This window comes from Catharus ustulatus, chromosome 28 (genome assembly GCF_009819885.2).
Source record: "Catharus ustulatus isolate bCatUst1 chromosome 28, bCatUst1.pri.v2, whole genome shotgun sequence".
NCBI lineage: Eukaryota > Metazoa > Chordata > Aves > Passeriformes > Turdidae > Catharus > Catharus ustulatus.
In genome coordinates, this window is record NC_046248.1 from 3,502,193 (window position 1) to 3,519,882 (window position 17,690).

General features: G+C 45.6%; 1 protein-coding gene across 1 annotated transcript in view; it reads left to right on the forward strand.

Moving 5' to 3' along the window:
• The first annotated feature begins 6,085 nt into the window (after positions 1 to 6,085).
• The window catches only part of LOC117008180 (CXADR like membrane protein), a 47,845-nt gene continuing 36,240 nt past the window's right edge, over positions 6,086 to 17,690 (forward strand). The window contains 2 exon segments of the mRNA XM_033081817.2: positions 6,086 to 6,545; positions 6,548 to 6,583. Coding sequence (XP_032937708.1) covers positions 6,440 to 6,545; positions 6,548 to 6,583 — 142 coding nt within the window. The 5' untranslated portion in view covers positions 6,086 to 6,439.

A 17,690-nucleotide genomic window follows, 5' to 3' on the forward strand; every position in this document is an offset into this window, starting at 1 on the left:
TGCAGCTCAGCTATGCATGAGTGTGCAGCAGCTCTGCACGTGGGGCTGTGTCCAGCCCTGCAGGAGCTCTGAACCATATGGACAAAGCCATTAAACACCTGGAAAATCAGGATTTTAGAATGGATACAGCAATTTCTGTAACAACCTGGAGGTTTCCCATTTTAGCTACCTCCCTTAAATACCAAAAATCTGAGTTTTGCCTCGTCAGGAGCCAAAAATCTCAAGGATTTCAGGAAATCTTAAATACCTCAGGTCATCTACATAGTGGTGTCCTCCTTTATTAATTACTGCAACAGGACTCAGAAGTTTGGTTTGCATGGTTGGTTTGCAGTCATTAAATAGAGCAGGTACCCATTAAACACCAGGAAAATCAGAATTTAGAATGGATACAGCAATTTCTGTAACAACCTGGAGGTTTCCCATTTTAGCTACCTTCCTTAAATACCAAAAATCTGAGTTTTGCCTTGTCAGGAGCCAAAAATCTCAAGGATTTCTGGAAATCTTAAAAGAAATACCTCAGGTCATCTATTCATAGGTGTCCTCCTTTGTCTATTGATGCAAACACAGAGCAGAAGTGGAGAGAGCAGGGATGTGGAAATCAGAGACCATTCCATGCTGAAATGACCCACTGGATCCTCCCCTTCCTAGGGCTGAATAAATGGGAAATGCAAGAGAAACAACTGAATAAATGGGAAATAGAAAGGAAAGAACTAAATGAATGAGAAAGAGATGAGAAAAAACTGAATGAATGAGAAATGCAAGAGAAAAAAACTGAATAAATTAGAAATATAAGAGAAACAACTGAATAAATGAGAAACAGAAAACTGAGTAAATGGGAAATAGAAAGGAAAGAACTGAATGAATGAGAAAGAAAAGAGAAAAAACTGAATAAATGAGAAATAGAAGAGAAACAACTGAATAAATGAGAACTAGAAGAGAAACAACTGAATAAATGAGAAATATAAAAGAAATAACTGAATGAATGGGAAATGCAAGAGATAAAAACTAAATAAATTAGAAATATAAGAGAAACAACTGAATAAATGGCAAAGACAAGAGAAACAACTGAATAAATGAGAAATAGAAAAGAAATAACTGAATGGATGAGAAAGAGAAGAGGAAAACTGAATAAATGAGAAATAAAAGAGAAACAACTGAATGAATGGGAAATGCAAGAGAAAAAAACTGAATAAATTAGAAATATAAGAGAAAAAAACTGAATAAATGAGAAATAAAAGAGAAACAACTGAATAAATGAGAAATAGAAGAGAAAGAGCTGAATAAAAGAGAAATGCAAGAGAAAAAACTGAATAAATGAGAAATAAAAGAGAACCAGAGTGACATTGATAGGAAAATTCATAAAGCTGCCCCTTTTATTTCTCTTTTTTTAAAGATACTTCTTTCCAAGGCCATAAAGAACATGTTCTAATATTCAGAGTAAAATAATTTTCTAGCCAAAACATTCCAAGCCAAGGATTTACTTTTCCATAGGCAGCTGGCAGAAGTTTGTCCCACAAAGAGCATCCTGTGATGGAAGTGCTCAGGAATGTAAACTTCAGTCTGGAGTTTGCCAGAGCACAGCTTAGGAGGGAGAATTGGACAAAAGTTACCTGAGAGCAGTTCAGATGGCTTGCAGTTTTATGGAATTAAAATAATTTTGTTGACAACAAGCTGCAAATTTGCATTTTAAGTGTCTAAATATTTGTTTCGGAATGGAAAATTCAGAGTTCGCTTTGTACCTGCAATGCTTCAATTTAAAAAGGTTTAAGCAGCTAGAATAAAAAAAAAACTACAAAAAACCAACAACACTTTTTTTTTTAGACCAGATTTTATCAACCTTTAGTGAGGTATTTTCAGAAATAATTTTTTATGGAGTGAAGGCAATTCTCAGGATGATTCTTCTTAAGTGTGCAGTGCTTGAAGGCAGGGAAATATCCCGATATAAATTCGGCTGTGAGGAGTTTTGAAAGGGATTCCACACTGATTGTTGCTGCAGGCGGAACGGAATAGAGAAGAAAAAAAGGGGGAGAGAAGCTGAGTGTCCCAGAGCAGGTGGGGTGTGAGCTTTTTGGTCCAGGACCAGAGAGTGCTGATATCATTTAGGGACACCTTTTTAAATCCTTCTTCAGTGTCTTTCTGTTTCCTGTATTTTACTCTCAGGTTTTACTCAAACCCCTCCCCAGCACATAAAAACCACACTTGGGAAAAAGTCATTCCAGAGCGTTAAAAAATCCAACATTTTACCTTGCACTAAAATAAACAGAAAAACTTGTCTTTTTCAGAATCATTCCTTCCACATAAATACCTCTTCCTGGCCAGTTTACTCAGCTTTTTCCTCCAACACTTTTTGTTATTATTACATATAAATTCATTAATAAATTAATAAAAAATTTAAGATCTTCAAGCTTTCAAGCCACTTTTTTTTGCCACTTTTCCTCTGCCCCTCCCTGTTCAATCCCCTAAACCCCACACCTGCATTTCTCTGTACCCTCACTTTTTTTTTCCTTGCAGCTGGGGCCTGGAACCTGAAAAAAAAAGAGAATTTATTGTTTCCTTATGATGCCTTGGTGCATTTTTTAGCCCAGTGGGTGATGTTTTCTTCTCAGGAGTGTTCTGAGAGCTTGGCTTGTAAACAGAGGTCTTGTATTGTGAAAATATTTAAAGATTTTATGGTGATCAAAATGAAACCTTGGAGGTTTTGACCTGGTTTGCTCTCTAGTGAAGATTTAGTGTAAATAGTTTGTGCTCAGTTCTTTGTTTTTGAAGCATCAGCTTCAAAAGTTAGAAGAGTAAAAGTTAGAAGATTAAAAATGTTCTTTCTTTGTGTGTGAGGAACAATTTACTTTGACTCTACTGAGTTACAGAGGAAAATAAGAGTATAAAAAAATAATCAGGGTGTTTCCCCCTTAACCAAATAAAAATAAACCTTGGAATTCTGTAGGCTCTGAGCTGGAGCTTTAAAGAGCTTTTTAGTTGTTTTTTTTTCCCCTCAAATACATTTACTGACACTATGAGTGCTGAGCCTCATTGAAGGGATATTTTCCTACTGATACTAAAAGACTAATTGTGCTTTTATAATTAATTATTGAAGGCTGAGAGAGGAGAGCTCCTTCAACAGCTGCTTCACAAAGCACAAAACGTAAAACAGCCTTTCCTCCAGTGCCTGATTGTGAAAAGAAATCTGTGTGAAGGGTTTTATTTCTCCCCTAACATTTTTTGTTGTCTGTTTGTGTCATTTGGGTTTTTTTTTTCCCCTTGTGTTCTTGGTGCTTTTTTTTTCCAGTTGCAACCCCAAAAACAGAACAGAAAGGGTTTTTTTTGCTCAAGAGATTCAAAGTGATGAATGAATTTTGTTCTTTTGGTGACTTCACCAAGAAGCTGCTCAGAAAATTTAAACTGAGTGAGATGAGTTGATAAAGGGAATATTGGAGAAGAGACAATAATGAATCAGCACAGGGGGAGAAATTGTGGCAGGTTTGGGGGAAAATGCTGCTTTTGGGACTTTAAAACACCACAAAAAGGAGAATGAGCAGCTCTGCAGCACTGGGGGACAGCCCAGGCTCAAGGAGATGTTTCCTTGGAGGAGGAGGAACAAAGGGAAAGGAATAAATTGATCAATAAAAAATCAGCTGGGATTAGAGAAAGAGTCCCCACACATTCTAGTTTGGGTAAAATGTTAAACAGTGCTCTTGGCATGTGAGACTTTTTAAGATTTAAGATTTAAGGGAGTGTGTTTTCTGGAAGGTTTGGTCATCCAAATGTCAAGGGGCTGGAACTCAAACAGTTCCACAAAAACCCAAGAGGATTTCTGCAGATTTTTATGGCCAGGTGTTTTAATCTGAGCTTGAAAGTTGGGGTCTGTCAGCAGCAGTACAGGAACTCTGAAATAATGAAAAACTCATTCAGTTTATCACAGTTTTTTACAAACCTTTTGCTTTAATCTTATCTCCAACATCAGCCTCCCTTCCCCTGCTCTCCCTGGGGTGAATTCCTGACCCATCTCCCAGGTGAGAGCTGTCACAAACCTGCTGGGAGGAATCCTCCCCTCCTGGAAAAACCAAAGTGTTGCAGAGGGAGCTTTTCCCCCAGAACAGAGCCAGCAAACCAAGGATGTGTCTGTCCTGAAAATCCTGTCCTGAGAGCAAAACCTCTGTCCTGGCTGTGGGGATGGGATGGGATGGTGTGAAAGAATAGAAATAGAAATAGAAATAGAAATAGAAATAGAATAGAATAGAATAGAATAGAATAGAATAGAATAGAATAGAATAGAATAGAATAGAATAGAATAGAATAGAATAGAATAGAATAGAATAGAATAGAATAGAATAATCAAGATGGATGGGATGGGATGGGATGGGATGGGATGGGATGGGATGGGATGGGATGGGATGGGATGGGATGGGATGGGATGGGATGGGATAATGGGATGGGATAAGAGGAGATTTACATGCACAGCCTCCCTTCCATCCTCCTCCCTCTGCACACCCCAGCCCTTGTGGGGGGCAAACAAAACTTTAGTTTAAAATAAATTTTAAAAAGGTTAAACCTTATATCAAAATAAAGCTTTCTTTGGGGAGGCTGGGCAGGCAGAGCAGGGTGCCAGCACTGCTCTCCCTCTCCCTGGGGAGGAATTGATCCTATTAAATCCATCAGGATGCTGGGAACTCACATCTTCTGTCACACTTGTAATGCACAGAGACAGGCTCGGTGCTGCCTGGCCTGCAGAAGCATTACATGAATTTTTCTCCATTGATTCATGTCCTGCTCTGAGAATCAAGGGGGTTTTAGGTCCCTTCATTAGGGAAACCAGCAGCAGGTTTGGTCAAGGCTAGGGGAAAAGTTCTGGAGGAATGTTGGGATTTGGTTATGTGGGATGGACAGAGCTGCTGTGGGGACTGAGATATTCACCTGATCAAGGCTGGATTTGGATAATCATCTGTATTAGATTTAAATGCTTTTTTAAACATTATGGTAGAGGGAAAAAAATAAGTTCTGGAGACAAGGAGCCAAATGCTGCTCCTGTCTCCATCTGAGGCTGGGAGAGACAAATAAAACTCATGAAACTGGCTGCAGAAGGGTGATTTTTACCCCTTTTGTTCTCTCTATCCAAATCTAGGGTTTGATTTTGGCAGCACTCTTTGCTGTCTTCCCATAAACACCTACAGAGCTCATGAACACCAAAGGCACCAAATTCCTCCAGAGCTCCCAAGAGTTGTTCCCCTTGCTGAGGGCTTCATAAATATTTCTGTATTTCATAAAAAATAGAATATCCCGAACTGAAGGTGACCAAAAGAATCCCTGAGTCCAGCTCCTGGCTTGTTTTCATCCCTGGAGGGGCAGAGCAGCATTTTATCCCTGATTTTTTTGAGGCAAGTATAGAGAAATTTTGTGTGGGTGGAGTGAAAGGAAAGAAAGCTCAGAAAAGTGGAGAGTGATGTCCCAAACCACAGGCTGGCAGCCTTGCCCACGGTTTGCTGCTCTCCTCCAGCCTTCACAAACACTTTCATAACTGTTCTAAGGAGAAGAATTTTTGCTCTGTATTCCAAGGCACCGAGGTGGGTAAATCTGATTTATTTCCCTTCTGCTGGGTATTTCTTTATGGGGTACCTGAGGTAATTTTAAAAACTTGCTCCCCTGCACGAGGGTGAAGCTGAGGATGGGCTGTAAAGGTCTCTCTGTGTGCCTTAAAATTCCCTTTGGGAGGGAATTAAACCTGCACCCCACAGCCACCAATTTCTGCTTGATTGGGCTTTGCCCTCATGGTGAAGCAGAGCTACAATGTGAAATTAAATCCATTTTTAGGGGGTTGCTTTCTCTCCTAAAAACACAGCAAGGAAACCACGCAGCAGGCAGAGCAAGTGTTGCAGCCAGGCTGAAATCTCCAATTTCCAGTGCAGAAAAGAGCCCAAAGCAGTGAGTTTGTCCTCCTGAGGAGCTTTTCCAAGAGTCTCCCTCCAGCCCCTGAGTGACGAATCTGATTTTTTTTTTTCTCCTCGCTGGATTTTTATTTTTTTTTTTGCTGCCTCCAAACTTAACTGTTTTACCACTGGAGAAACCGTCTTCTTTCTCTTTTAAATATCTGTATTCTTGCTGGAAATCAGCTCTACCTCACCCACATGACTGGTCTTCACTATTAATCCCAGCTGATGGCAGGGAGGGGCTCTAGTGGGAGGCAGCCATGTGGTGAACATTGAGCTCAGTGTTTTTTCCCCCTGCTTCTCTCCTCTCCAGACAGGCAAAACTGTTCTGTGCTGCCGTGGATGTGAAGCCCTCTCCGTGCTGCCTCTGCTTCTTCTCCCCCAAAACTCTCAGGGCCCTGAATTTGCAGCCTCAGAGATCCCAAAAAAAAAAGCTCTGCTGGATCTGGATGGAAGATGGACCAGGGGATGAATAGCAGGAGGGGAGGAAGAGTGAAGTTGGTTATTTTTCTGGCACATGGATGCAATTACAGTCAGTGCATTCCAGAGGCGTTCCTTTGAATCCTGTGCAGGTCTGCCTGCCGTCCTTGGGAGAGAGGAAGAAAAAGGGAGGAAAAGTCCCTCTTGCTGGGAGAGAATGTCTGCATTTCCAATCCTCTTCTTAGGTATGTTGGCTTTTGCTGTTGCTCTGTTTTTATTTAATCAAACTTCCACCAGCCTGCTCTGAGATTCGTTCCTGGTGAGTTGGAGAAATGGGGTTTGTAAGGAGGAAACTTTTATGGGAAACTGTAATGTCAGTGGTGTTTGAGTTCTGTCCTTTTCTGGTTGCTTTATGGGCAGGTTGACAGCCAGAGATCACCAATTATCCAGATTAATTTTGAAAAGTCAAACAGATTAATTAGGGAACGTGTGTTTGTTGTTTAAAGAGGGCAGCGATTTTCAGGGATAATCGAGAGAGGGGCTCGGACCTCTGGGCAAAACAAGGTGAATAAAATGTCTTTGTTTCAGGCAGAGTGTCACATTAATGTAACTGTGTTGAATTGTTGGGCGTTCAGACCTTGCAAATAAAAGGGGTTATTGTTTGCAATGGATGGCTGAGATTAGAAACAGATGTGTTGGAGTGCAGGAGGGAGGAGTTGGGGAGAAAGGGATGGGAGAAGGGGGGAAGGCGAGAAAGGAGGGAAAGAAAAGAGAGAGGCTATTTGTCGAGGAGGAGAGGAGCAGAGAATGGAAAAAGAGGAAGGAAAAGGAGAGTGAAGGAAAGCTGGAGGGCTGTGGGGAGAAGAGTTGGCAGCGCTGGGGTGTGTGAGGGGGGGGTCCTGGAGGAGCCCTGCGAGGTGAGGAGGGAGCTGTGCCTCCCTCCTGCTGCCAGGCACCAGCCCTGCCCTGCCTGGAAACCTGGAACCTGGGTACAGTGTGACAATGGAATGGTCACTCTGCCCTGGCTGCCAAACCAGGAACCTGGGTACAGGTGTGACAATGGAATGGTCATTGCTGTCCTGGCTGGAAACCAGGAACCTGGGTACAGTGTGACAAGGGAATGGTCACTGCTGCCCTGGCTGGAAACCAGGAACCTGGATACAGGTGTGACAAAGGGCTGGTCACTACTGTCCTGGCTGGAAACCAGGAACCTGGGTACAGGTGTGACAAGGGAATGGTCACTGCTGTCCTGACTGGAAACCTGGAATCTGGAACCTGGGTACAGGTGTGACAAAGGGCTGGTCACTGCTGCCCTGGCTGGAAACCAGGAACCTGGGTACAGTGTGACAATGGAATGTTCCTGCTGCCCTGGCTGGAAACCTGGAATCTGAGTACAGGTGTGACAAGGGAATGGTCACTGCTGTCCTGGATGGCACAGCCAGGAACCTGGGTACAGGTGTGACAAAGGGCTGGTCACTGCTGTCCTGGCTGGAAACCTGGGAACCTGGGTACAGGTGTGACAATGGAATGGTCACTGCTGTCCTGGCTGCCAAACCAGGAACCTGGAAACCTGGGTACAGGAGTGACAAATTGGGCTGGTCACTGCTGCCCTGACTGGCACAGCCTGGAACCTGGGTACAGTGTGACAATGGAATGTTCCTGCTGCCCTGACTGGGCAAAGCCTGGCACAAACCAGGAACCTAGAACTTGGGTACAGATGTGACAAAGGGCTGGTCACTGCTGCCCTGGCTGCCAAACCAGGAACCTGGAACCTGGGTACAGGTGTGACAAATTGGGCTGGTCACTGCTGCCCTGACTGGCACAGCCTGGCACAAACCTGGAATCTGGAACCTGGGTACAGGAGTGACAATGGAATGGTCATTGCTTCCCTAGCTGGGCAAAGCCTGGCACCACCCAGGAACCCTGAACCTGGGTACAGGGTGTGACAGTGGAATGGTCACTGCTGTCCTGGCTGGCAAACCTGGCACTACCCAACCTCCTGAGTGCTGGAATCTGGGCACAGGTGTGATAATGGAATGGTCACTGCTCCCTGGGAGGAGCTGAGAGGCACGACAGGAGTTTGAACAGCTCTAAAGGATTGTGGCAGGGAAAGCCCGTTTAAGCCTCCAAGGTGTGGAATGTGGGCTAGAAAAAGGAGGTTTGGTGATCAAACACAAACATCTGTGCAGCTGCTGAGAAATGGAGGAGTGGCTTTTGCCCTGGGCAGTGCTGCTAGCAAAGCTTTTCTCTGCAGGGAGTGAGGGATGGGGGTCTGGATGAGCTGGAGGGCCCTGCACATCTGCTCTGGAATTTGTGCCTCGGTGGTGGGGAGGGTTTGAAGAGGAGAGCAGGGTGAGGAGCAGCTCAGCTCCTGCCAGGGCTGCTCAGCCCTTCAGGAGGTGGCTCTGTGGAAACTGGGGACACAGAAGGGCTGGCTGCTCACCTTGCTGATGGAGACAATGGGATTGCAGCCTTTGGTCCTGCTCAGCTGCTGAATATTCCAATATGCTGAAGGTTTGGAGGGGAAGGAACAAAGTGTTGCCACACAACTTCTCTTTGCTGCTTTTATCCATAAAACACAAGTGGTTTTATCAATGAATCCTCAGCATCTCCACTCTGACAGGAACACAGCAAAAGACACTTTGCCCTCACCTGGATTCAGATTCTCAGCCTCTCCTGCCCAAGCACTGGTGAGGGGAGAATTGTCCTCAGAACTCAGAGCAAAACCTGGAATGTTTTGTGGTCCCTGAACTGCCCCCTGAGCTTTACCTGCCTTGCCAGCACAGGACTTGGTCTTTCTGCTCCTTGTCCAGCCTCATCCACCAACATTAGAAGTCCAGAGGAAAGTAAGGAAATGTTGTACTTCTCTGTTCCTAGATCCTCCTGAGCACAAGGAGGTTGGGGAATCTGATTTGCTGGCTAAAGCCTGAATTTTCTGCAGTAAAAATCTACAGAACTGCCTGTGATGTCTTGCTATTTTTTTTTTTTTTTCTGATAAAGTGAGGACTAATGTGGAAAAAAGGTTTTTAGAGAAGCCTTGAGAGGAAGTTTTGGGTTTGCATCATTAAACATCCCAATAACATGACTAATATACACAATTCTTGTCTTTTCCACTGTTTACCTCTCTGGGGCACACGAGCAGCTGTGTGAGGAGACAGGAAGCAGGAGGCAATCTGTTTGGGGAGACTTTATTTAAACAAAACAAGATGAAAGATTGCTGAGTGTGGACAGGAGCATGGCCAGGCTCACTTGGCCAGGGGAGGGGAAGGTGGCCCATGACAGTGTGACATGGTTGTGACCAGCTGAGGAGTGAGAATCAGGGGTCACAAACTCCCTTTGTATCACTGCACCCTTGAAAAGCAGAATTTTTGGAGTGGTTCTTCACTTCAGAGTGGAAAAATTCACAGCAGAATGTAGAATAAAGGAGTAGCCAATGCTTTCATTGAAATGTGTTCCTGGGTTGGTGTAAATTTTATGGAGTGGGAGATCTCTGCCTTTCCCCCCACTCAAATCAACCATGAATATTTTTAATGAATATTTTTAATTCAAGGAAAAGCGAATTTTTCTCATGATCAAAACAGTTCTCAGGAGTGATGATCTGCCTGCCTGGCTCTGTCACTGGTTTCATGTGCTTTTTCCTCAGCTGTTGGCTGCTGTGAGTGCTGTGCCCTGCAGGACCTGCAGGGTTTGGGGGTCAGAGCAGGGAATGTGCCAACCCCACCCTCCTGCAGTGGGCAGTGACCCTTCCCAGCAGTGCAAAGAATCACTGCAGTAAAAATCACCTTAGCAATGATGATGCTGGGGTGTCAATCTGGGCCAAAACCCCTCTGAGCAGCTCAGCTGTGCCCCCTGAGCTCTGAGGTCCAGGAATCTCTTTCAGTGCTGTCCCAGGGCGCTGCAGCCTGTGTGCTGAGCTCTCAGCTCCTGCTGTCTCACTGCACCACCACAAAGGTCATGGAGCAGCTCCTTGCAGGGCTGCTGCAGTGAGCAATTGCCTCTGACAGCAGCATTTGCCCAGGTATCCACGGGCTGGTAGCTGGGAAATCCGAGATGATGCTGGGGCTGCCTGGGGCTGTGCTCTGCTCTGCTCTGCTGGAGAATCCTGCTCTGAGAGCACAGCAAACCTGGGGGTACCCTGTGTGTGGCACCTTGCTCCCCAAACCCTTCTGTCCTGTGCCCTGTGCCTGACACCCTTGCTCCCCAAACCTTCTGTGTCACAGCAAATCTGTGAGTGCTCTGTGCTCTCACCCTGCTCCCCAAATTCTTCTGTCCTGTGCTTGGCACCCACCTCCCCAAACCCTTCTGTCCTGTGTCACAGCAAACCTGTCCTGTGCTCTGTGCCTCTCACCCTGCACCCCAAACCCTTCTGTCCTGTGCCCTGTGCCTGGCACCCTGCTCCCCAAACTCTTCTGTCCTTTGTCCTGTGCCTGGCATCCACCTCCCCAAACCTTCTGTGTCACACCAAACCTGGGGGTGCCCTGTGTGTGGCACCCTGCTCCCCAAACCTTCTGTTCTGTGCCTGGTACCCACCTCCCCAAACCCTTCTGTCCTGTGCCACACCAAACTGTGGGTGCCCTGTGCTCTCACCCAGCTCCCAAACCTTCTGTCATGTGCTTGGCACCCAGCTCCCCAAACTCTTCTGTGTCACAGCAAACCTGTCCTGTGCTCTGTGCCTCTCACCCTGCTCCCCAAACCCTTCTGTCCTGTGCCCTGTGTGTGGCACCCTGCTCTCCAAACCCTTCTCTTCTTTGTCACACCATACCTGGGGGTGCCCTGTGCCTCTCACCCTGCACCCCAAACCCTTCTGTTCTGTGCCCTGTGCCTCTCACCCTGCTCCCACACCTTCTGTGTCACAGCAAACCTTTGGGGTACCCTGTGTGGGGTACCCTGTTCTTGGCACCCTGCTCCCCAAACCCTTCTGTCCTGTGTCCTGTCCTTGGCACCCCACCTCCCCAAACTCTTCTGTGTCACAGCAAATCTGTGGGGTGCCCTGTGCCTGGCACCAGCTCCCCAAACCCTTCTGTCCTGTGCCACAGCAAAGCAGAACCCACTGCAATAAAGATTTTTCAAGAAGTGCCCCTGCTGTCAGTGACAGCGCTGGGAATTGTGGATTTAGCGGGATGCTGCTGCTGGGAGCAGTGGAAACCAAAGGAGACATTTCAGGTTCCTTAAAACAAAGCTTGTGGACCTTTATTTCCCAGAAATCAAAGGATACAGGTTTCAGGTTCCTCAAAACAAAGCTTGTGGACCTTAATTCTTGCTGATTTTTCAGAAGTAGTAAAAAAATAAAAACCAAAGGAGACAGTTTTTGGGTTGCTTAAAACAAAGCTTGTGGATCTCTAGTCCTGCTGATTTCCTAGGAGTGAAAACCAGAGGGTTTTCAGGTTCCTTAAAACAAAGTTTGTGGACCTTAATTCTTACTGATTTTTCAGAAGCAGTAAAAAAAAGAAAAGAATGAAAAACAACAAAAACAAAGGAGCGTTTTCAGGCTGCTTAAAATAAAGCTTGTGGATCTCCATTCCTGCTGATTTTCCAGGAGGAAAAACCAAAGCAGACAGTTTTTAGGTTTCTTAAAACAAAGCCTGTGGGCTTTCATTCCTGCTGGTTTCCCAGAAATAATAGAAACTAAAGGAGACCTTTTCCAGGTTATGGACCTCTATTCATGCTGATTTTCCAGACATTTCCAGAATTTCTCAGTGATAGCTATAATATAATTTGCTATTTTCCAGTTTTCTTTGTCTCCTTCTCTTGCCTTTGACTGTTCCATGGTGTTGAGGGTTGGTGGGACAAGGGCTTTGCCTCATTTTTTAATAACATTTAACACAAACCTTGGCTCAGGAGAGGTGTAAAGAACAACAAAAGCAATTTTGTGGGTGACTTTTGTGTCTTTATTTTCCTTTGTCACTGGCTCCTGAAGGAATGCAGGAACTTTATGGAGTATTTAGCTTTAAAAAAGGACTGTTCTCCCCAGGACAGCTTCATGGAATTGATAAAAATTCATCTCCAATCTCAAGAGCAGGCAGCAAAACATCAGCTGGGTGAGATATTCAAGCTGTTAGAGGAGTGTGGATTTAATTCTAAATCTTTATCAGAACACTGGGAATACCTGAGGAAAGGGAATAAAGGAAAGCAGAGGATCTGTTTGGCACTCCAGGGGGAATTTGAGGGAGCCAAACATAATTGAGTTGCTCTCTGGCAGAATATCAGGGTTAACACTCCTTGTGAGACACTCCAGTTCTTCCAAAGCCAGGGATGGTTTGCATCAAATATTTGCTGTTGAGACACTGGATGATAAATGGCCTGTTTTTCTCTAGTGCTGCTTTGTTTTACACAAAATAGTTGGGATTTTTAACATCTAAAAACAAACAAAAAAGTTCATTTTGGAGGTTTTTTTAAAATCCTTTGTGCTTTTTCCTTTTTACCATGAGGGAGAAAAGAGTAACCTGCCAGAGTGAGGAAAAGCAGCATGCCAAAATTGTGGAGTAGAATTCATTTTTATGGCAAGTACAGCCAGAGGGAAGGCAACTATTCTGAATTTCCCATGGAAAATAAGTTTGCCTTTGTACCCACCTGGCTTTGTCTCCTCCACACAGAATTAGAGGTTTGTTTTTTGGGGAAAGGAAATTTGTGTAAGAGCAGCACGAGCTCCTTCCCAGAAATGTCACTGCACAAGTGGCACGGAGAGATCCTGGTGTTTGTCCTGAGGATCACAGCAAATTCCCTGTTCTCCTCCAGGCAAACACAGGGTTTTGGAGGGGATTCAGCACCTCTGCAGGCTGGGATTTGTTTTCAGAGCTGGAAAGAGATGTCAGCAGTCTCTGCCAGTCTTACATGTATTTGGAAAATCTTTTCTTCGTTGTCACACTAAAATCTGTGTAGCAGCAATAAAATGAGGTGCTGCAAGCTGCTTTCTGTGCAGCACTTTTAATCAAAATGCACCTTAAATTTCTATTTCAGCAATGCCTGTGTTAGGCCAGGCTGCAGGCAGTGTTTGTGCCTCCAAATGTGTTTTATTGTGCACATCTCGTGTGCTCTGGGTGCAGAGGGAGCTTGGTGGTGCCTCCTTGAAAAGATGAATGGGTCTGTCTTGGTTGGGTTGTTTTTTATTTTTTTTTTTCCCCAAAGCTGTGTCTTCATCCGTTTTTAGAAATGCTTGGTTTACAGAAAGAGCCCAGCAAAAAGTCAAGGGTGAGGTGGGGTCAGGGAGGTCTGTGAGGAGAGCCTGGAAGGACAGGAGCGAGCACAACAATGGAAAATGTGTGAGAAGCCAGCAGGCACAGGCTGGATCCCAGCTCGTTCCTCTGCTGGGCTCTGTCCCCTCCTCAGCGCTGGGGACAGTGACAGCCACCCCTGGGCTGGAGTGTTTGCCTGGCCAGAGTGCAGGGAAGGTGGATGCAGCAGGAGCCTGCAGCTCTGCTCTGTTATCAACCCAGAATAACGCTGCTCCTTCCTCCCAGAAATATCCCACAAAAGGAGCTTGGACACCAGGCCCTCCCCGCCTTGGCACCTGGGTTTATCTGGTTTATTTATCTGACTCTTTAATGAGCTCTGTCTGTCCTTTGCAATGAGTTGTAAAGAGGACAGAGCAGCTCCAAGGTGCTGGATGTGACAGAGGGCCACAAAACCCATCCTGTCCTCATCTGCTCCTCCCTTTTCCAGGAAATCATTTGGCAGCTGGGACAGGCAAATGTTTAACTCAGAACTGCCCATCCTCAGCCCCACTGTCAGGTTTGCTGCCCACAAGGATCAATCCACATCACTGCACACTCTGAGCCTCTCTCCCCTCCTGGGGAGCTGCCAGGGTTTTTTATTTTTGTGTCAGGAGCACGAGGCTGAAGCCTGGGTGGGAAGGTTGGAGTTCAGCCTGGTGCCTGCAGTGGAATTGCCTGTGGAGGGAGAAGGTCAGTGAGGATTGGGGTGTGTTTGTGCCTCTGCCTGGCAGGAGGAGGCTGCTCTGAAATGGAGCGTGCAGGGTTAGAGGCAAGGCTGGGCTTGGGCAGGGGGCACTGAGAGAAAGTTTGTGCTCACTCCAGCAGGGCCAGATTGCACAGAGAACATTTAAAGCAGAGGAGGAAACACAGGCACAGCTGAAACCTCTGCAGCTCTGACTTAAAACCATTTCCCTCCTGCTACATCCCCAAGTGTGGGCACAGCAGTGATGTGCAGATCATCAACAAACAGCTGGAATCCTTCACCTGCCCCCTGGAGAGATTTATCTTTGTTTTCTATCACATATTAATGGGGTTTTTCATGTTAATGGGTTTTGGTAGCACTGTGCTGTGGTCTCAGAGAAACCCCCAGGAAAGGAAATCCTGAGCTCTGTGTGCTGGGTCTCTGAATTACTATTAATAGGAAAATCAGTTTTTCTATCTAGTAAATACATGGGTGTATTGTGACTGTGAGGTTTTTTGAACAGATTCTTTCCCTAAGAGCCTGGATGGGCTTTGCAGAAATGTAAAAATAAGAATGACTCATTCCATTCCCTTTGTGCTTCAGCAAATTGGAACGAGTGGTTTTCCAGTATTTGGAATATTTGAGATGGGTGCTGGATGAGTCTCACAGCTCAGATTACTCAGGCTGTGTTTTCCCTTAAAGATGTGACAGAATTTCAAAGGTCACAGGAATGTTTAATACAGACATGGACCTTTACTGGCCAGGTAGGGCCAGAAATCAGGGGGTGTCTTTGTGTGTGTTTTGTGCTTTCATCTAACACAGCCAGCCTGCAATATTGAACTGAACCACAGCCAGGCACTTCTTTTCTTTTTTTTTTTTTTTTTTTTTTTTTCATTAAAAAAATGCAGGGTTTTCAACCTTGAAGGCAAATCACTTTATGACTTCATTGTTTAAATTTAGGTTTTGTTTTGCGGGGGGATCGTTAGACTTGAAGCAAAAGCCTTGTAGCCCAGGGACTGTCACTTCTGATTACTTCCAGTGACACTTCCAATTATTTCCAATCACAATTCCAGGGACAAGAGGAAAAAAAAAAGGAGCCATGTTCTCCAACATCAGGCTTTTTTCTTTTTTTTCTCCTTTTATATTTTTTTTTTCCTTTCCCCTTTTCCTGAACAAAGCAGCATTTCTGGAAGCTCTGCAGGGAGAGGTGCAGAGGCAGATGTGGAGCTGGGGCTGGCTAATTCCAGAGTGACAGTGCTGGAGTGAGGCTGCAGGCCTGGGAATCCTGCTGGATCCTGCCTTGTTGAGCAACATTAAGGAAATTGCTTCATTCTCCCCAGGCACTGGCTGGCACTAGCACTGCTTTCAGAGCAGCAGCATCAGGCTGCTCTGCCTCCCTGCCCCTCCTGAGACATGAACGTGCTCAGGAGCTGCTGTGGAGAGCCAGCAGCTCAAAATGGGACACAGGGATGGGCTGGCAGAGCTTGGGTGGCTGCAGGGACAGCAAAGCCAGGATTTGGTGCAGGGAGTTTGTCTGGGGACACAAAAAATCTGCTGGAGGAGCTCAAGGGACTCTAGAGACACCAAACTCAGATTTGGTGCAGTGAATTTTGGCTGGGGACATAAAAAGTCTGCTGGAGGAGCTTGGGTGGCTCCCAGGGACACCAAATTCAGATTTGGTGCAGGGAGTTTGGCCCAGGGACACAAAAAATCTACTGGAGGAGCTTGAGAGAGACAAGAATCTCCTGGGGCAGATGCAGTGACTTCCAGGGACACCAAAACCAGAATTTGGTGCAGTGAATTTTGCCTGGGGACACAAAAAATCTGCTGGGAGAGCCTGGGTGGCTCCCAGGGACACAAAAAGTCTGCTTGGGGAGCTTGAGGGACAAAAGAATCTCCTGGGGGAGCTCAAGTGACTTCCAGGGACATCAAACCCAGAATTTGGTGCAATGAGTTTTGCCTGGAGACACAAAAAATCTGCTGAGAGAGCTTGGGTGGCTCCCAGGGACACCAGAACCAGGATTTGTTGCAGAGTGTTTGCCCCAGGGACACAAAAAATCTGCTGGAGTAGCTCAAGGGACTCTAGAGACACCAAAGTCAGATTTGGTGCAGAGAGTTTGCCCCAGGGACACAAAAAATCTGCTGGAGGAGCTTGAAGGACACAAGAATCTCCTGGGGTAGATGTAGTGACTTCCAGGGACACCAAACTTAGAATTTGGCCCAGGGACACAAAAAAAAATCTGTTGGAGGAATTTGGGTGACTCCAGGGACACCAAACCCAGGATTTGGTGCAGAGTTTAGCCCAGGGACTTAAAAATCTCCTGGGGAAGCTCGAGTGACTTCCAGGCACACCAAACTCAGGATTTATCGCACAGAATTTGGCCCAGGGACACAAAAAAACTGTTAGAGGAATTTGATTGACTCCAGGGACACCGAACTCAGGATTTGGTGCAGGGAGTTTGGCACAGGGACACAAAAAATCTGCCTGGAGCTTGAGAGAGACAAGAATCTCCTGGGGGAGCTCAAGTGACTTCCAGGCACATCAGACCCAGAATTTGGTGCAGTAAATTTTACCTGGGGACACAAAAAATCTGCTTGGGGAACTTGGGTAACTCCAGGCACACCAAACTCAGGATTTATTGCACAGAATTTGGCCCAGGGACACAAAACAATCTGTTGGAGGAATTGGGTGACTCCAGGGACACCAAACCCAGGATTTGGTGCAGTGATGAGTCCAGGCTGCTGCACCCAAAACAAAGCAGGAGCACTGCCTGAATTGCAGACATCTCAGGCCCCACTTGGAACTCGTGGAGCACAAAACCAGCCTTAAAATGGTGTCAGAGCTTTCAGTGACACTCAGGGCAGCCTCTCACTCCCCCAGAGCTGGGGCCAGGAGGCTCTGCTGGGTGTGGGGGTGTTGGCAGCTCTTTGCTTCATTTGTTCAGAGTGCTGCAAGAGCTGGGCTCTGCAAAAAGGAGATTTTATAATGTATAATTTATAATGGATATTTACCATTTGGGTATGTATTGGTGTTTATTTACCTTTGTATATTATGGTAATGTTTATTTACCAGTTGTGTGTTGTATTATTGTTTGTTTGCTGTTTGTGCAAATGGATGAGCAGCAAACTGAGCCAGCTTTGAAGAACCTGAGTTAATTTAGGATGCTGGACCTGAACATTTCCAAAACAGTAGCAAACTAAATTTAGCTTTATTATTTTTTTTTTAATTTAGCTTTTTTAAAATTAGCATTTATGAATGACAAGGTTTTAAAATAGAAATTCTCTTTATCTGACCTGGCTGAGTGATGTTCTGGTGATTCTTCTCACCCTTCACTCTGTTGCTGTGTGAGTGTGGCTTTGTTGTGTTTCCTCAGGTCTGTGTTGGGTGTCACTGGGAGCCACCTGTGCCAGCTCCATCCCTTCCTGCAAGGAAATCAGTGTGTTTTTATGGCTGGTGCT